Below are 16,601 nucleotides of genomic sequence, written 5' to 3' on the forward strand. Positions count from 1 at the left end.
AAATCACGATATTGTGTAATTTCAGTTTTTGTTTTATTTCTTAACCGTCTTGCTCTTACATAGCTGTTATACAAGTGTAAATTAAAAATTTATAACACCCCCGACAAGTGACGGTTACAGTAACTAGAAAAGAGCTAATAACTTTCAAACGGCTGAACCAATTTTCTTGGATTATAGCTAAGAACACTCGATCAAGCCACCTTTCAGACAAAAAAAACTCAATTAAAATCGGTTCATTTAGTTTAGGAGCTACGATGCCACAGACAGATATACACGTCAAACTTATAACACCACTCTTTTGGGCCAGGGGTTAAAAAACTGTAAAATATTTTCGTACACTTGTTACCTTATGTTACAATTTTTATACTCGCTCTGGCAATTATTTTGTCATATTATTCTGTTTCGTAACAATTGTTACATAACATTTTATTAACCCCCGACCCAAAAAGAGGGGTGTTATAAGTTTGACGTGTGTATCTGTGTGTCTGTGTATCTGTGTATCGGTGTATCTGTGTATCTGTCTGTGGCATCGTAGCGCCTAAACGAATGAACCGATTTTAATTTAGTTTTTTTTGTTTGAAAGGTGGCTTGATCGAGAGTGTTCTTAGCTATAATCTAAAAAAATTGGTTCAGCCGTTTAAGAGTTATCAGCTCTTTTCTAGTTTTCTTGTAGAAAAGAAGGTTAGATAACCGTTAGGTTCATAATATTATGTCAATAGACAAATGTCAAGCTGTCAAGATGGACGTTGCCTAAATACATAATTATTTATTTGAAAATGATGTTTTGAAAAACTCAGATACTTTGGATCGTCGGGGGTGTTATAAATTTTTAATTTACACTTGTAACTACTACGTGGGAGAGCTATTAAACAATCTCACTCCAGCAACACAGACATTTGACGATCTCCCTGATGCAGTGGTCTTAGTGAGAGGTCCCGGGTTCGATTCCCGGCAGAATTTTATAATTTCTAAATCACTGGTCTGGTCTGGTGGGAGGCTTCGGCCGTGGCTAGTTACCACCCTACTGGCAAAGCAATGCCGCCAAGCGATTTAGCGTTCCGGTACGATGCCGTGTAGAAACCAAAATGGTATGGGTTCAATAAAAACTGCCATACCCCTTCCTGGTTAGCCCGCTTTCTAGACTGCATCATCACTTACCACCAGGTAAGATTGTAGTCAAGGGCTAACTTGTATCTTAATAAATAAAATCGCATTTACGCCATGGAAAGTTAAATTGTCCTACAGATGGTTTACATTTTATATACGGCCAATATTAAAATCAATCTATCTGTAATCTGCCGATAAGTTACATAGCAATGTTGTTATTCGTCAAAAGTCTTTTTGACATATAACAGCGTTGCTAAGTAACTTATCGACAAGTTAAAGATAGATTGAGTATAAATGGCCGATAGTATACTAGGACTAGTAGTTTCTAACTTTCCTATGGCGCGCGTGGCTACGCAACAAAAGGGAATTAAAAGTCAATAATCTCGGTAATACAAATGAATTGTCTTTATCAGTTGTAGATTTTTTTGTAAAACAAGTGTAAATTAAAAATTTATAACACCCCCGACAAGTGAAAGTTACAGTAACTAGAAAAGAGCTGATAACGTTCAAACGGCTGAGCCGATTTTCTTGGATTATAGCTAAGAACACTCTCGATCAAGCCACCTTTCAAACAAAAAAAACAAAATTAAAATCGGTTCATTAGTTTAGGAGCTACGATATCCACAGACAGATACACACGTCAAACTTATAACACCCCTCTTTTTGGGTCGGGGGTTAAAAAATAGCGCATATTATAAAAATGAAGTATGTAGGTGTGTACTTAATTTTTATATGCGCTATATTTAAAAAAATAGCGCATGTAAGAATGGATAGGTAGGTATAGCACGCGACAGGTCCAGATGGCAATCGGAGTGGGGGCGCCGCGCGCTCACCCGGTGCGGGATAGCGCGGGTGGGTGGGGCATCCCCCCCCCCCCCCCTCATACCCCGGTTGCTATCTGGATCTGTCGCGTACTATACCTACCTATTCATTGATTTTTCCCTACCTAACCTTTTATTCCCCTCTGAACTTCAGAGTATATGTAACAAACACATAAAAGAATTTAAGTAAAAATTATTTAAACATCTTACTGAAAGAAAAGGGGGGAGGCCTTTGCCCGCATTTGGGATGACCTCTGAAGAAAAAAACAGTTATACTTACTTACTAATTTGAAGGAAAAAATATATGTACCTGCATATACTTAATATTAAGAAAAAAAATTAAACAGAATAAAAAAGGAAAAAATATATTAAAAATTAAAAAAAAATTTAGAAGTAACTAGGCTAAAATAAAAATAAAAATAAACCTTTTATTCAATTGGTACTTCCAAACGGTAGTTATATAACATATTGACATTCTCTATTGAACCACCCGAGTCTTAATTAAATGCCGTGGCTGTTTTGTTTAAGCAATCACACTAATATTGTTATATTCCCCCCCCCCCCCCCAACTTTATTACACCTCAATAATGTTCCTTGCTATATAATGAATGAAATTAACAACATCGTTATATAACTTAGTTATAAAATGTTATAAACTATCTAGGGTTCCGTAACTCAAAAGGAAAAACGGAACCCTTTCAGGATCACTTTTTTGTCTGTCTCTCTGTCCGTCTGTCCGTCAGTGGTGTCTGTCAAGAAAACCTATAGGGTACCTACCTACTTCCCGATGACCTAGAGTCACGAAATTTGGCAGGTAGGTAGGTCTTATAGCACAAGTAAAGGAATAAATTTGAAAACCGTGAATTTGTGGTTACATCATTAAAAAAAAAATTTAAATGTGTTTCAATTTTTAAAGTAAGATAACTATACCAAGTGGGGTATCATATGAAAGGGCTTAACCTGTACATTCTAAAACAGATTTTTATTTATTTTTATGTTTAATAGTTTTTGATTTATCGTGCAGAATGTTGGAAAAATTACCTGAGTACGGAACCCTCAGTGCGCGAGTCTGACTCGCACTTGGCCGGTTTTTGAAAGCCGTGTGGAAGCACCATAACACATAACCGAACAATAAATTGTACAATAACAAATTACTTTTTCTTATCTTTTTTTCCTGTAGACGGTTTTCCCTTCTTTCTAAACAAATTACTAAGAATTTTCTTAATTATTATTGCAATAATAAACAGTGCTAATATAAGTACGGCCAGTTGATCCAGCATCCACAGTTGGTACCAGGAGTACATCAGGCTATTAGAACGCAGGTGACGTGCCCCTGAAATATAACAAAATAACTCAAAATTTAAAAAACCCCGACACAAAAACCTCTATAAGAAAACTAGAAAAAAGCTTTCAAACGGCTGAACCGATTTTCTTCGATTATAGCTAAGAACACTCTCGATCAAGCCACCTTTTAAACAAAAAAAACTAAATTAAAATCGGTTCATTCGTTTAGAAGCTCCGACTGCGATCGTCTTAATAAACGCTGAAATATTATAATAGTAAAATTGTTTTTCTGTCGCTTGGTATATTTTAATGTTTTAGTAAATTTATATTTATGAACTCGGGATTTTCTCCTCTTTCATTTCACATCCCACTCGATACGAAATTTTTGGAGACCCGCATTTTTTTGATGTAACATCCGTTAAGTCAATTTTATTAATATAAAATGTAGCCTATGTTACCCGGACCTTTACAACGGATCAATTGACACCTCATTCATGAAAATCGGCTTAGTAGTTTAGGCGCTACGGTGGAACACACAGAATCTGGATACAAACATACACACATACATAGACTTCTAAAACCATAACCCTTCCTTTTGGCTTTGCCGCAGTCGGGTAAATAAAGTTAAACAGCACTAGTGGTTCATGTACGATGGTAGGGAACCCTTTGTGTGCGAGTCCGACTTGCACTTGGCCGGTTTTATTGTCGACGCGTTTTGGCTCGATTCAGCGCGCTTTAGGGTGGACGTCAAACCTTACCTTTGCTCTCGATAGCCAGTTCTACGTAGTGCTGAATAAGCTTCTTGTTAGAGACGGGGCGCTTGCGGAACAGCCTCGATATCTCCTTCGCGCGATTGTAGTAACTGTAACACAAAAGATCGATAAAATCATTGGTCGAACGGATAGATCTTGAACGATCCCGTGGGAACTCTTTCATTTTCCGGGATAAAAGTAGCCTTGGATGTAGGCTAACTGTATAAAATTTCATCAAAATCGGTTAAATTGTTGGGGCGTGAAAAGCTAGCAAACAGACAGACACACTGTTCCATCTGTTGGTAGGTGACATTGCTGGTGCAGCTACTTATCCGCTCACTCCAGCCAGAATCTAAGCAGGCGAGACGGAGACAGCTATAGCGGCCATATGAAGAATGACTACCTAATCCTGGTTATTGAGCATCTCATTGAGGGCGATTTTCAGGTTCCCTGCCAGTTCTGGAGTTGAAGTCAACTTTGAGAGCATGTCCCGCCCTCACACAGCACAGGGCTGGGCTGGATTCTGAAGATAGTACAGCTTCTGTTCTTCTTTATCCTGGATTGTATGATGTAGTTCATCCATTGGTACTTGAGATCGCTGGTGTAGGTACTTATCAGCTCACTCCAGCCAGAATCTAAGCAGGCGGGACTATAGTGGCCACATGAAGAGGACTACCTCACCTGTTGTTATTGAGCATCTCGTTGAGGGCGGTTTTCAGGTTCCCTGCCAGTTCTGGAGTTGAAGTCAACTTTGAGAGCATGTCCCACCCTCACACAGCACAGGGCTGGGCTGGATTCTGAAGATAGTACAGCTTCTTTTCTTCTTTATCCTGGATTGTATGACGTAGTTCATCCATTGGTACTTGAGATCGCTGGTGCAGCTACTTATCAGCTCGCTCCAGCCAGAATCTAAGCAGGCGAGACAGGGACAGCTATAGCGGCCACATGAAGAGGACTACCTCACCTGTTGTTATTGAGCATCTCGTCGAGGGCGGTTTTCAGGTTCCCTGCCAGTTCTGGCAGGTTGAAGTCGACTTTAAGAGCATGTCCCGCCCTCACACAGCGCAGGGCATTACTGGGTTGGTCTCCGAAGACTGGCACGGCTATAACTGGCACTCCAAAATGGAGGGACTCCAACGTGCTGAGCAGACCGCCATGAGTGATGAACACCTTCACATTGGGGTGCGCTGGAAGAAATATTAGCATGAATTCAGAATGGGTGTAAAACTGTACAGTACGTCAGAGAATATAAAAGTCATACCTTTCCAACTTTCGCGATTTGGTGCATAAAAGAGAAATAGTATGACAAGTGTAAATTAAAAATTTATAACACCCCTGGCAAGTAAAGGTTACAGTAACTAGAAAAGAACTGATAACTTTCAAACGGCTCAACTGATTTTCTTGGATTATAGCTAAGAACACTCTCGATCAAGCCACCTTTCAAACAAAAAAAACTAAGTTAAAATCGGTTCATTAGTTTAGGAGCTACGATGACGTGTGTATCTGTGTATCTGTGAATCGGTGTATCTACACTGATTCACAGATACACAGATACACACGTCATATTTATAACATCCCTCTTTTTGGGTCGGGGGTTAAAAAGCGAAAAGAAGAGAAGAGATGCGGAGGCGCACCATAGTAGCTTCTGCCTCAGTACTCACAGAGTATACTAGACTGCGGCATCCAGGGTCTAATGTGAAGGTTCCTGGGCAGCCCTTCCATCTTCTCCTCGAACTTCCACAGCACGGTGTAGGGCAGTTCCCCCAGCATCTTGACCAGCTCGCGTTGGGTCTGCGCCGGTAGTGCCGCGGACCGGACCACGGAACCCATGCTGAAGTAGACCACCCCCTGGCGGGATGAGTCCAGGAGGTCTTGGAGATCCTGGAAATGTAGAGGGATAGGTTTTTTACCCGACTGCGGCAAAGCCAAAAGGAAGGGTTATGATTTTAGCAGTCTATGTACGTATGTATGTTTGTATCCAAATTCTGTGTGTTCCATCATAGTGCCTAAACTACTGGACCAATTTTGATGAATGAGGTGTCAATTGATTCGTTGTAAAGGTCCGTGTGAAATAGGCTATGTTTATACGAAAAAAATTGACCTAACGGATGTTACATCAAAAAAAGTGGAGGTCTGCAAAAATTTTTTTTTGCTATTGTATCGAGTGGGATGTCAAATGAAAGTAGAAAATTCTGAGCTCATGAATATAAATGTATAACAACATTAATTTCACCAGCAGTATGGGTGTGTTATGTAAGTATGCGGTAGCCAGCGAAGGATGGGTGAGAGTTCACCAGCAGTATGGGTGTGTTAAATAAGTATGCGGTAGCCTGTGAAGGATGGGTGAGAGTTCACCAGCAGTATGGGTGTGTTATGTAAGTTTCCGGTAGGCTGCGAAGGATGATTGAGAGTTCACCAGCAGTATGGGTGTGTTATGTAAGTATGCGTAGCCAGCGAAGGATGGGTGAGAGTTCACCAGCAGTATGGGTGTGTTACTTAAGTATGTGGTAGCCAGCGAAGGATGGGTGAGAGTTCACCAGCAGTATGGGTGTGTTATGTAAGTATGCGGTAGCCAGCGAAGGATGGGTGAGAGTTCACCAGCAGTATGGGTGTTTTATGTAAGTGTACGGTAGCCTGCGAAGGATGGGTGAGAGTTCACCAGCAGTATGGGTGTGTTATGTAAGTATGCAGTAGCCTGTGACGGATGGGTGAAAGTTCACCAGCTGTATGGGTGTTGTGTGTTAGTATGTATGCCTGTTCCACATACCTTGGGCAGTGGCGGTACATCCTCGTCGATGTGGTAGCCCGCGATGTCCACCACGTTGGGTGGAGTGACGAAGGGTGGTGCGAACGATGGGTGTGAGTTCACAAACATTATGGAAACATTGTGCATCGCCTCGTCGTACGGAGGTAGGGTAACGCCGCGCGCTTTAGCTAGTGGTTCGAAGTATTCCTCGTAGTTTGCTTTGTTGATGGGCTGGCTTGACCTGGAATTCAAGAAATAGATCTAATTAAACGACTGCAGTAAATATAAAAAATAATTGAAATCAAATTGACGCGAGCGAAGCGAGCTCTACTTTTTTGCACCACCACATTTTTTACCTCAACTTTTTTATTCATATTGAGTCGTGACTTACATGGTGTAACTTATATTGAGTTGCGACTCACATGGTGTGGTTTATATGTGTTTCGATTTGCGAGTCACATGGGTTGTATTGAGTTTATACTCATAAGGTATGGTTTATATTGAGTTGTGACTCACGTGTGTTTTATATTGAGTTGCGACTGACGTGGCGTGGTGTATAATAAGATCTTATATTGAGTTGTGACTATATGGTATGGTTTATATTGAATTGTGACTTAATTTATATTGGGATTTATATTGGGTTGCGACTTGCGACTTACATGGTGTGATTTATATTGAGTTTATTTGTTGTTTATTTGTTCATGATGTACAGTGTACACTGTCCTAAGGTTGCCTGGAAGAAATCGCTATTTTAGCGATAAGGCTGCCTATTGTACATAAATCTATTTTGTTATTTAAGTATACATTCTTGTATTTGATGTCTTGGTGAAATATAAAGAATATTTTACTTTTACTTTAATTTACTGTCCTTACAGGGAGTCCTAATGCGACACTGTACTTAAATACTAATACTACACATTCAGATATACTATACATTCAGAGTTGTGATTATATGGTATGGTTTATACTTTATATAGAGCTGCGATATAAATGGTGTGTTTTGTATTGAGTCGTGAGTTGTGACTCACAGGCCAGGGTTTATTAAGTAGTCATCTCAGACTTGGGCGCCTTTGGAACCCTCGTTGCTTTAGTTTTAAGTAACGTAATTAATTATCACCACCCGACCATCAAAAGGAGTACAATTGTACCTACTTGAACAAATGATTATGACTTTGACTTTGACTTTGTAGCGACTCACATGGTGTGGTAGGTAAAGGAGAGAAAAGAGAAGGTGTTCTGGATGCGTTGCCACAGCGTCATGGGCGTATCGTAGTGGCTCGTCAAGAAGGGGCTGGTGGAGTACAATCGTGCCTACTTTGAATAAATGATTTTGACTTTGACTTTGACTTCGTAGCGACTTACATGGTGTGGTAGGTAAAGGAGAGATAGGAGAGGGTGTTCTGGATGCGTTGCCACAGCGTCATGGGCGTATCGTAGTGGCTCGTCAAGAAGGGGATGGTGGAGTACAATTGTACCTACTTTGAATAAATGATTTTGACTTTGACTTCGTAGCGACTTACATGGTGTGGTAGGTAAAGGAGAGATAGGAGAGGGTGTTCTGGATGCGTTGCCACAGCGTCATGGGCGTATCGTAGTGGCTCGTCAAGATGGGGATGGTGGGCACGGAGCGCACCGTGTCCACTAGATATTCCAGGTGCGAGTGGAGCACCATACCGCACAGCAGGATCCATGGCGCGTCCTGTACCGCTGCATAGCTGTAAATAATGAAACTTGTTAGAAGTTTTTGTGGGTTGCGTATCTTTTGAGGTAAAACGGAACCCTTATATCATCTCTTCATTTCACTTTTCACACTTCAAGATCTGATGAATATCTTCGGAGATGGAGAACAGAACTCCTCAATGGATAAGAGCAAATTGCTCGCGATCAGTGTAATAGCTTAGTAAACAGTAGTGTTTTACCTGGGCATAAGTAGCATATTATAGTACAGTGGGGCCACTAAAAATTGTGAAATAAAAAAATTTCAAAAGAAAAATAAAACCGACTTTTTAGTGTTTGTGGTTTTTGAAGTCGGTTTTATTTTTCTTTTGAAAATTTTTTATGGGCTTGCCTTTACACAAGTTAAAATACCTAAATCTATTAAAACTATGCCCTTTAAAAAAGCTCATTATACAATCGAGGATTATGTACCTAAATGATAAAAGAGCGTGGATTTGACCTGCAGCTCGCTCCAGCAATGCGCGGGACTTCAATTACTTTTATACATGGCATAATATTTGTATTGTACTTATATCAAATCTTTGAAAAGAGCAACCGCCGAGTTTCTTGCTGGTTCTTCTCGGTAGGAAAGGCATTCCGCACCAGTGATAAATGCTTTTGATAATTCAAAAGCAAAAAAAGATAATACTTGTAAAAATTTGATTAAATAAAAATATTTTGAACTAGCTGATGCCCGCGACTTCGTTCGCGTGGATGTAGTTTTTTAAAAATCCCGTGGGAACTCTTTAATTTTCCGGGATAAAAAGTAGCCTATGTGCTAATCCAGAGTATAATCTATCTCCATTCTAAATTTCAGCCCAATCCGTCCAGTTGTTTTTGCGTGAAGGAGTAACAAACATACACACATACACACATACAAACTTTCGCCTTTATAATATTAGTGTGATTTGAACTAACCCAGTCTCCACTTCAGAGAAGAACCACTCAGTGACGACAGCATCGAACTTCTCGTTGATCAGCGCGTTCCTTACTCCTGGAGTCTGCAGGGTACTGCGAGTGATGTTTCTTGCAAACTCCTTCACCATATCCAAGTTTTGGCTATTGGGGTTGGTCATATCTAAGTCTGAAAATACGGCAGTAAAAAAATAAATATGTAAATTGTGCCTTTGCAGTACAAGTTTATTATTTATTAGAACTACGAAATAGCGGTGGTCGTCTCGGCCGAAATGCATGGAAAGCTCAGTAAGTTATGTTTTAGATAAATATTTAGGTTTTTAAGTTTAAGTTATTAGTTTTTATGTTTTATCTGTTTTCATTCTATGTACTGTGTTTGCGCCTAACTTTATAGTCCCGAATAAAAGTATATTTATTTATTTTATTTAAATGAAAAACATTCGCACAAGAAGGTTTCCGTACCATCGCACAAGTGCTTCAATAGCTCAACGGTTGAGGAGCGGACTGAATACCGGAAGGTCGGCGGTTCAAACCCCACCCGTTGCACTATTGTCGTACCCACTCCTGGCACAAGCTTTACGCTTAATTGGTGGGGAAAGGGGAATATTGGTCATGGCATTCTTTATAAAAAAAACCGGCCAAGTGCGAGTCAGACTCGTGCACTGAGGGTTCCGTACTTGGGTAATTTTTCCCATTATTATGCATAAAAACAAACAAAAAACTGTTTTAGAATATACATATGTATGTATGGGATATCATATGAATGGGCTTTACATGTGTAAAGCCCATTCATATGATATCCCACTTGGTATAGTTATCTTCCTGCCCATGATTTTAGGTGAACGGGAAGTACTCTATAGATTAGACACGACGGACGGCCAGATAGACACACAGACGGACAGACAGACTGACAACAAAGTGATCCTATAAAGGTTCCGTATTTCCTTTTGAGGTACGGAACCCTAAAAACTATGCTCGTACGTTTTAATTTTAAAGAAATATTGCAGTTAAAAGTTAAAGGGGGATTTAGATACAAGTTAGCCTTTTGACTGCAATCTCACCTGGTGGTAAGTGATGATGCAGTTTAAGATGGAAGCGGGCTAACCTGGAACCTGGAATGCGCGGGATTTCAATTGCTTATACATAGCATAATATTGTATATCAAATCTTTGAAAAGAGCAACCGCCGAGTTTCTTGCTGGTTCTTCTCGGTAGGAAAGGCATTCCGAACCAATGGTAGATGCTTTTGACGATTCAAAAGAACTTGTAAAAGTCTAATTGAATAAAAATAATTTGAATTTGAAGGGGTATGGCAGTTTTTATTAAACTCACACCCCTTTGTGTTCTACACGGCATCGTACCGGAACGCTGAATCGCTTGGCGGTACGTGTCTTTGCCAGTAGGGTGGTAACTAGCCACGGCCGAAGCCTCTTACCAGACTAAAACAGAGATTCCGTTACGACTGTAATTAACAGGGCTCTCTCCGTCACTTATTCCATACAATCGTAGTTCCAATTTCATTTGAATATTAAGCAACCAAAGTCCATGAAATTTTGGAGACATATTCTAGAAACTAATATCTGTGCCTGAGGTGTTTTAGATTTTTCTAAAAATATGTAGTTTTAAAATTACAGGGGCTCAAAGACTTGTATGTGAATTTTTAAGATCGCGTAACTTTGAAACCGAATATTTTAACGGAAATCTGGAAAACCACAGGCATAGATATTAGTTTCTAGAATATGTCTGCAAAATTTCATGGACTTTGGTTGCTTGATATTGAAATGAAATTGGAACTACGTTTGTATGGAGTGAGTGACGGAGAGACCCCTCTTAAGGTATACTTACGCCTCGTTAACTCTTGTATATGACTTATGTCGATGTAGGTCAGGTTTGTAACTGGTTTGCCGGGGAACGTTGTGATCCATGTCACCTGAAAACATTCGTCACCATCATCATCAATGTCTGTTCACTAAGATACTGTCGATACACCCTGCCAGACGCTCTTATTTTGCTTTTTACCCGACTGCGGCAAAGCCAAAAGGAAGGGTTATGATTTAAGCAGTCTATGTATGTGTGTGTGTATGCTTGTATCCAGATTCTGTGTGTTCCACCATAGCGCCTAAACTACTGGGCCGATTTTTAACCCCCGACCCAAAAAGAGGGGTGTTATAAGTTTGACGTGTGTATGTGTGTATCTGTGTATCTGTCTGTGGCATCGTAGCGCCTAAACGAGTGAACCGATTTTAATTTACTTTTTGTTGTTTGAAAGGTGGCTTGATCGAGAGTGTTCTTAGCTATAATCCAAAAAAATTGGTTCAGCCGTTTGAAAGTTATCAGCTCTTTTCTAGTTACTGCAACCTTCACTTGTCGGGGGTGTTATAAATTTTTAATTTACACTTGTGATGAATGAGGTGTCAATCGATTCGTCGTAAAGGACCGGGTGACACAGGCTACATTTCATACGAAAAAATTGACCTAACGGATATTACATGAAAAAAAGTGGGGGTTTTCAAATTTTTTTTTTGCTATTGTATCGAGTGGGGTGTCAAATGAAAGAGGAGAAAATTCAGAGTTCATAAATATAAATGTACTACAACATTAAAATATACCAAGCGACAGAAAAACAATTTTACTCTAATATTTTAGCGTTTATTAAGACGATCGCAGTCGGGTTTTAGTTTCCACACACATACATACATACATAGACTGCTAAAATCATAACCCTTCCTATTGGCTTTGAACAAATTACGACTATAATAGGTAGGTTAACATTGATTTGCCTGTAATCGCGTGACCTCCATTTTCGATAACTAGCTAATTGTTAGGCAATGACTTCTTTGTATTGAAGTCATTGTTGTTACGTAATTAAGTTTCGTGTCAAATATTAACTTATCTCAGAAAACGTTTAACAGGGCTCTCTCCGTCACTCGTTTCATACAATCGTAGTTCCAATTTCATTTGAATATTAAGCAACCAAAGTCCATGAAATTTTGCAGACATATTCTAGAAACTAATACCTGTGTCTGTGGTGTTTTAGATTTTTCTAAAAATATGTAGTTTTAAAATTACAGGGGCTCAAAGATTTGTATGAAATTTTTTAAGACTGCGTAACTTTGAAACCGAATATTTTAACAGAAATCTGGAAAACCATAGATATTAGTTTCTAGAATATGTCTGCAAAATTTCATGGACTTTGGTTGCTTAATATTCAAATGAAATTGGAACTACGATTGTATGAAACGAGTGTCGGAGAGAGCCCTCTTAATTATGAATTAAAATGAATAATTGCCCTTCAACATGAAACGTTCAATAAGTTGCTAAAATTTTCAAAGTAAGATAGCTATTAAAAAAGGGGGTATCATATGAAAGTGCTTTACCTGTACATTCTAAAACAGATTTTTATTTACTTTCATGCCCGAGAGCGAAACCCTCGGTGCGCGAGTCTGACTCACACTTGGCCGATTTTTTTAACCTAGGTAGGATGTAACTATAGATATACCAAGCTATACCGGTATATGAACTTTTCATAACATACATATAAGAAAATATTCTTTCTACTGGACAAAACGTCAGGGTTTGGTTTCGCTGTATTTACCCCGTATTTTAATTTCGCAATTACGGGTTACCCTGAAATACGTGGTGTACGGGGTATAATAAAGTACGGGGCATCTGGCAATCCTATTTGTAACACGCTGATGCCCGCTACTTCGTTCGCGTGGATGTAGATTTTTAAAACTCCCGAGGGAACTCTTAAATTTTCCGGGATAAAAAGTAGCCTAATGTGCTAATCCAAGGTATAATCTATCTCCGTTCCAAACAGCCCAATCCGTTCAGACGTTTTTGGGTTAAAGAGTAACAAACTTTCAAACATCCACACCTTTACATATTTATAATATTAAGTAGGATTATCGCTGTTTTTAACCCCCGACCGAGAACGGGTGTTATAGGTTTAACGTGAGTATCTGTGTGTCTGTGGCATCATAGCTCCTAAACTAATGAACCGATTTTAGTTTAGTTTTTTTCGTTTGAAAGGTGGCTTAATCGAGAGTGTTCTTCGCTATAATCGAAGAAAATCGGTTCAGCCGTTTGAAAGTTATCAGCTCTTTTCTAGTTACTGTAACCTTCACTTGTCGGGGGTGTTATAAATTAATTTACACTTGTTTCAAGTAAATAAATTACCTTATGCCCCGCTTCCAGTAGGGGGAAAATTAACCCCTTCACAAGATGGTAGTGACTTTTGGAAGGCACATTCTGCAAGCATAGAATGTTGTATGCATATCCCGTTGATATAACACTCAGGAGTACGGCTAACTTCATTTTAGTTTGTACCTGCAAAAAAAAAACATTTTAAGGCATTAAATATCACTTGTTGATGATGAAAACAAAGGCAATGGGAAGAAAAAATTCGAGAAAAAAAAAGGTAGCATAAATTGTATGAAATTAATTCAAAAATTGAAAGAAATATATTTGTCGGACTGTACTTTCGAAGAAAATATTAAAGCATTTATTGGTTTTATTATTGAGGAGATTATGAAGTATATTTCGCTTTGGTTTGGGGATAATGTCATCTGCACATGGCTGCTTTCTAAATCAAATTATGGGTAGTGAGAAAGACGTATTTTGTTAGGTTAAGAATTTTGTTGTATTTAATCACACTAATATTATAAAGAAGAAAGTTTGTATGTGTGTGAGTGTGTGTGTGTATGTTTGTTACTCCTTCACGCAAAAACTACTGGACGGATTGGGCTGAAATTTAGAATGGAGATAGATTATACCCTGGATTAGCACATAGGCTACTTTTTATCCCGTAAAATCAAAGAGTTCCCACGGGAATTTTCAAAAACCTACATCCATGCGAACGAAGTCGCGGGCATCAGCTAGTTAGATTATAATAGGGCTGACATGTACCTACTTTTAAATGTATAAAAGCCCTTAAATGAATAAAGAAAAAAAAAAAAAAACAACAACATTATCACTTGTTTTAACGGCGAAGATTAATCGAGAGAAAACACTTGAAATGAATGAATACTGGAAAAGAGCAACCGCCGAGTTTCTTGCTGGTTCTTCTCGGTAGGAACGCCATTCCGAACCAGTGGTAAATTATTTTGACGATTCAAAAGCACATGTAAAATTTTAATTGAATAAAAATATTTTGAATTTGAATTTGAAAACCTGCATGCTTGTGACTTATAATGTACTCACACTACACACAAACACTCACACTAATGCTACACACACACACACACATACACACTGTGCACTCTAGTTTCCTTTACATGTAGTAAAGGGTGTAACAAAAACGCTAGAAAAAACTTAGCGTTATTATTTAATTTTATACTACCTTAACACAATCCAATGCCAATAACCATTTGCCAAATTACAGTTTTAGTGATTTAGTATTTTTCTAACCCGCATTGTATTGCGTGCAAAACTCGGGTCAATGCCCCATCTACGACGCGGCATTGACTTCGAGTGACCTATTTACGGAACGTTCGTTGACCTCTAGCGTCAGTCAGGTGTTTTATTTGCAACATATTTGAACTTTAAAAAATACAGGTTTAAAAAAACTATTTTTTCGTAAGTATAGTTTTTATTGGTATCTTATCAGTAACCATCAGTACTATCACCTGTCTTCGTTTTCGCTAACGTTCTGGTTACACTCTGTATATTCTGTGGCGTGTGTGATTGCGATCGACGATCGTTACACTGTAACTGTCAAACTACCCCCCGTGCTCAGTATTGGGTTGGCGTTGAGTAAATAATAAATTCAATAAATAAAAATAAAAAAGCCTTTTATTTCTTCTAATTTTACAATAAGGAATAATTAAATATAACTTTAATACGAGATAATTAAAATAAATAGTTAAATATCTTAAATTTAGTAGATACGATAATATTTTTTATGAAGATCCCTTTTCAGGTCAAGGCCGCCTCCAGAGAAATCCATTTTGCTCTGTCTTTGGCTTTGAGCATCCAGATTGGTCCCGCCACTGTTTTTATGTCATTCTCCGTCACTCGTTTCAAACAAACTTAGTTCCAATTTCATTTGAATATTAAGCAACCAAAGTCCATGAAATTTTGCAGACATATTCTAGAAACGTCTGTGGTTTTCCAGAAATCTGGAAAACCACAGACATAGATATTAGTTTCTAGAATATCTGTCTGCAAAATTTCATGGACTTTGGTTGCTTAATATTCAAATGAAATTGGAACTACGTTTGTATGGAGCAAGTGACGGAGAGACCCCTCTCAATATAGTGATTAAAATTAACATCCTGTATATAAGTCGCTAATTATTATTTACAGTGGATCTCATTACTAGATTCTTTAAAAGGGCCTTGGGACGTGATTAGAATTACCTATACTATGAGTTTCTGTGACATTGCCATATTTGAAACTAGTTGATGCTCGCGTCTTCGTCCGCTTGGATTTCATTATCATCATCTTTACAATATAAGTATCAGCCCGGCGCCCCACAAACTGACTGAGTGTAATCTATACTAATATTATAAATGCGATAGTGTGTCTATGTCTGTCTGTCTGTCTGCTACTTTTTCACGAAATGAAATTGGGTACAGACTTAGCTTACATTCCGGAGACGGACATAGGCTACTTTTTATCCCGTTAAATTGAAGAGTTCCCACGGGATTAAGCTAACTTTGTATCAAATTTTATTAAAATCGATTCAGCGGTTGAGCCGAGAAAACGTAGCACAGAGAGACAGACAGACAGATACACTTTCGCATTTATAATATTAAGTGTGGATTTTTCTACAAAGGTAATTGGCGTCCCATAAAGTGATATATGTATGCAACTTTTTGTCCCGGAAAAGCAAGAGTTCCCACGGGATATTTAAAAACCTAAACCACGCGGACGAAGTCGCGGGGATCACCTAGTTGCTTATAACATTATGTCGTTAAACGAACGTCGAACTCGGATATGCAGGTTTCCTCGCGTTGTTTTCTTCACCGTTATAGCAGTGATATCTAATTACTTAAAACGCACATATAACTCCAAAAAAAAAAGTTTTTTATTGAAAATCACACTAATATTATAAAGGTGAAAGTTTGTATGTGTGTGTGTGTGTGTGTGTGTGTGTGTGTGTGTGTGTGTGTGTGTGTATGTTTGTTACTCCTTCACGCAAAAACTACTGGACGGATTTGGCTGAAATTTGGAATGGAGATAGATAATATCCAGGATTAGCACATAGGCTACTTTTTATCCCGGAAAATCAAAGAGTTCCCACGGGATTTCAAAAAAC

General features: G+C 38.7%; 1 protein-coding gene across 4 annotated transcripts in view; it reads right to left on the reverse strand.

Annotated features, from left to right (window-relative positions):
• Positions 1 to 3,015: 3,015 nt before the first annotated feature.
• LOC123878794 (UDP-glucosyltransferase 2-like) overlaps positions 3,016 to 16,601 on the reverse strand; it is a 32,122-nt gene continuing 18,536 nt past the window's right edge. For 2 of the 4 annotated variants that reach the window (XM_045926117.1, XM_045926116.1), the window contains exons 2-10: positions 13,520 to 13,669; positions 11,186 to 11,270; positions 9,345 to 9,510; positions 8,231 to 8,425; positions 6,732 to 6,951; positions 5,626 to 5,845; positions 4,929 to 5,151; positions 3,971 to 4,074; positions 3,016 to 3,261 (exon numbers count right to left, since the gene is read on the reverse strand). In XM_045926117.1, coding sequence (XP_045782073.1) covers positions 3,080 to 3,261; positions 3,971 to 4,074; positions 4,929 to 5,151; positions 5,626 to 5,845; positions 6,732 to 6,951; positions 8,231 to 8,425; positions 9,345 to 9,510; positions 11,186 to 11,270; positions 13,520 to 13,657 — 1,533 coding nt within the window. In that variant the 5' untranslated portion in view covers positions 13,658 to 13,669 and the 3' untranslated portion in view covers positions 3,016 to 3,079. The remainder of the gene's footprint in view (positions 3,262 to 3,970; positions 4,075 to 4,928; positions 5,152 to 5,625; positions 5,846 to 6,731; positions 6,952 to 8,230; positions 8,426 to 9,344; positions 9,511 to 11,185; positions 11,271 to 13,519; positions 13,670 to 16,601) is intronic. The other 2 variants (XM_045926118.1, XM_045926119.1) reach the window with 2 other exon arrangements.

Source organism: Maniola jurtina, chromosome 26, assembly GCF_905333055.1.
Source record: "Maniola jurtina chromosome 26, ilManJurt1.1, whole genome shotgun sequence".
Lineage (NCBI taxonomy): Eukaryota > Metazoa > Arthropoda > Insecta > Lepidoptera > Nymphalidae > Maniola > Maniola jurtina.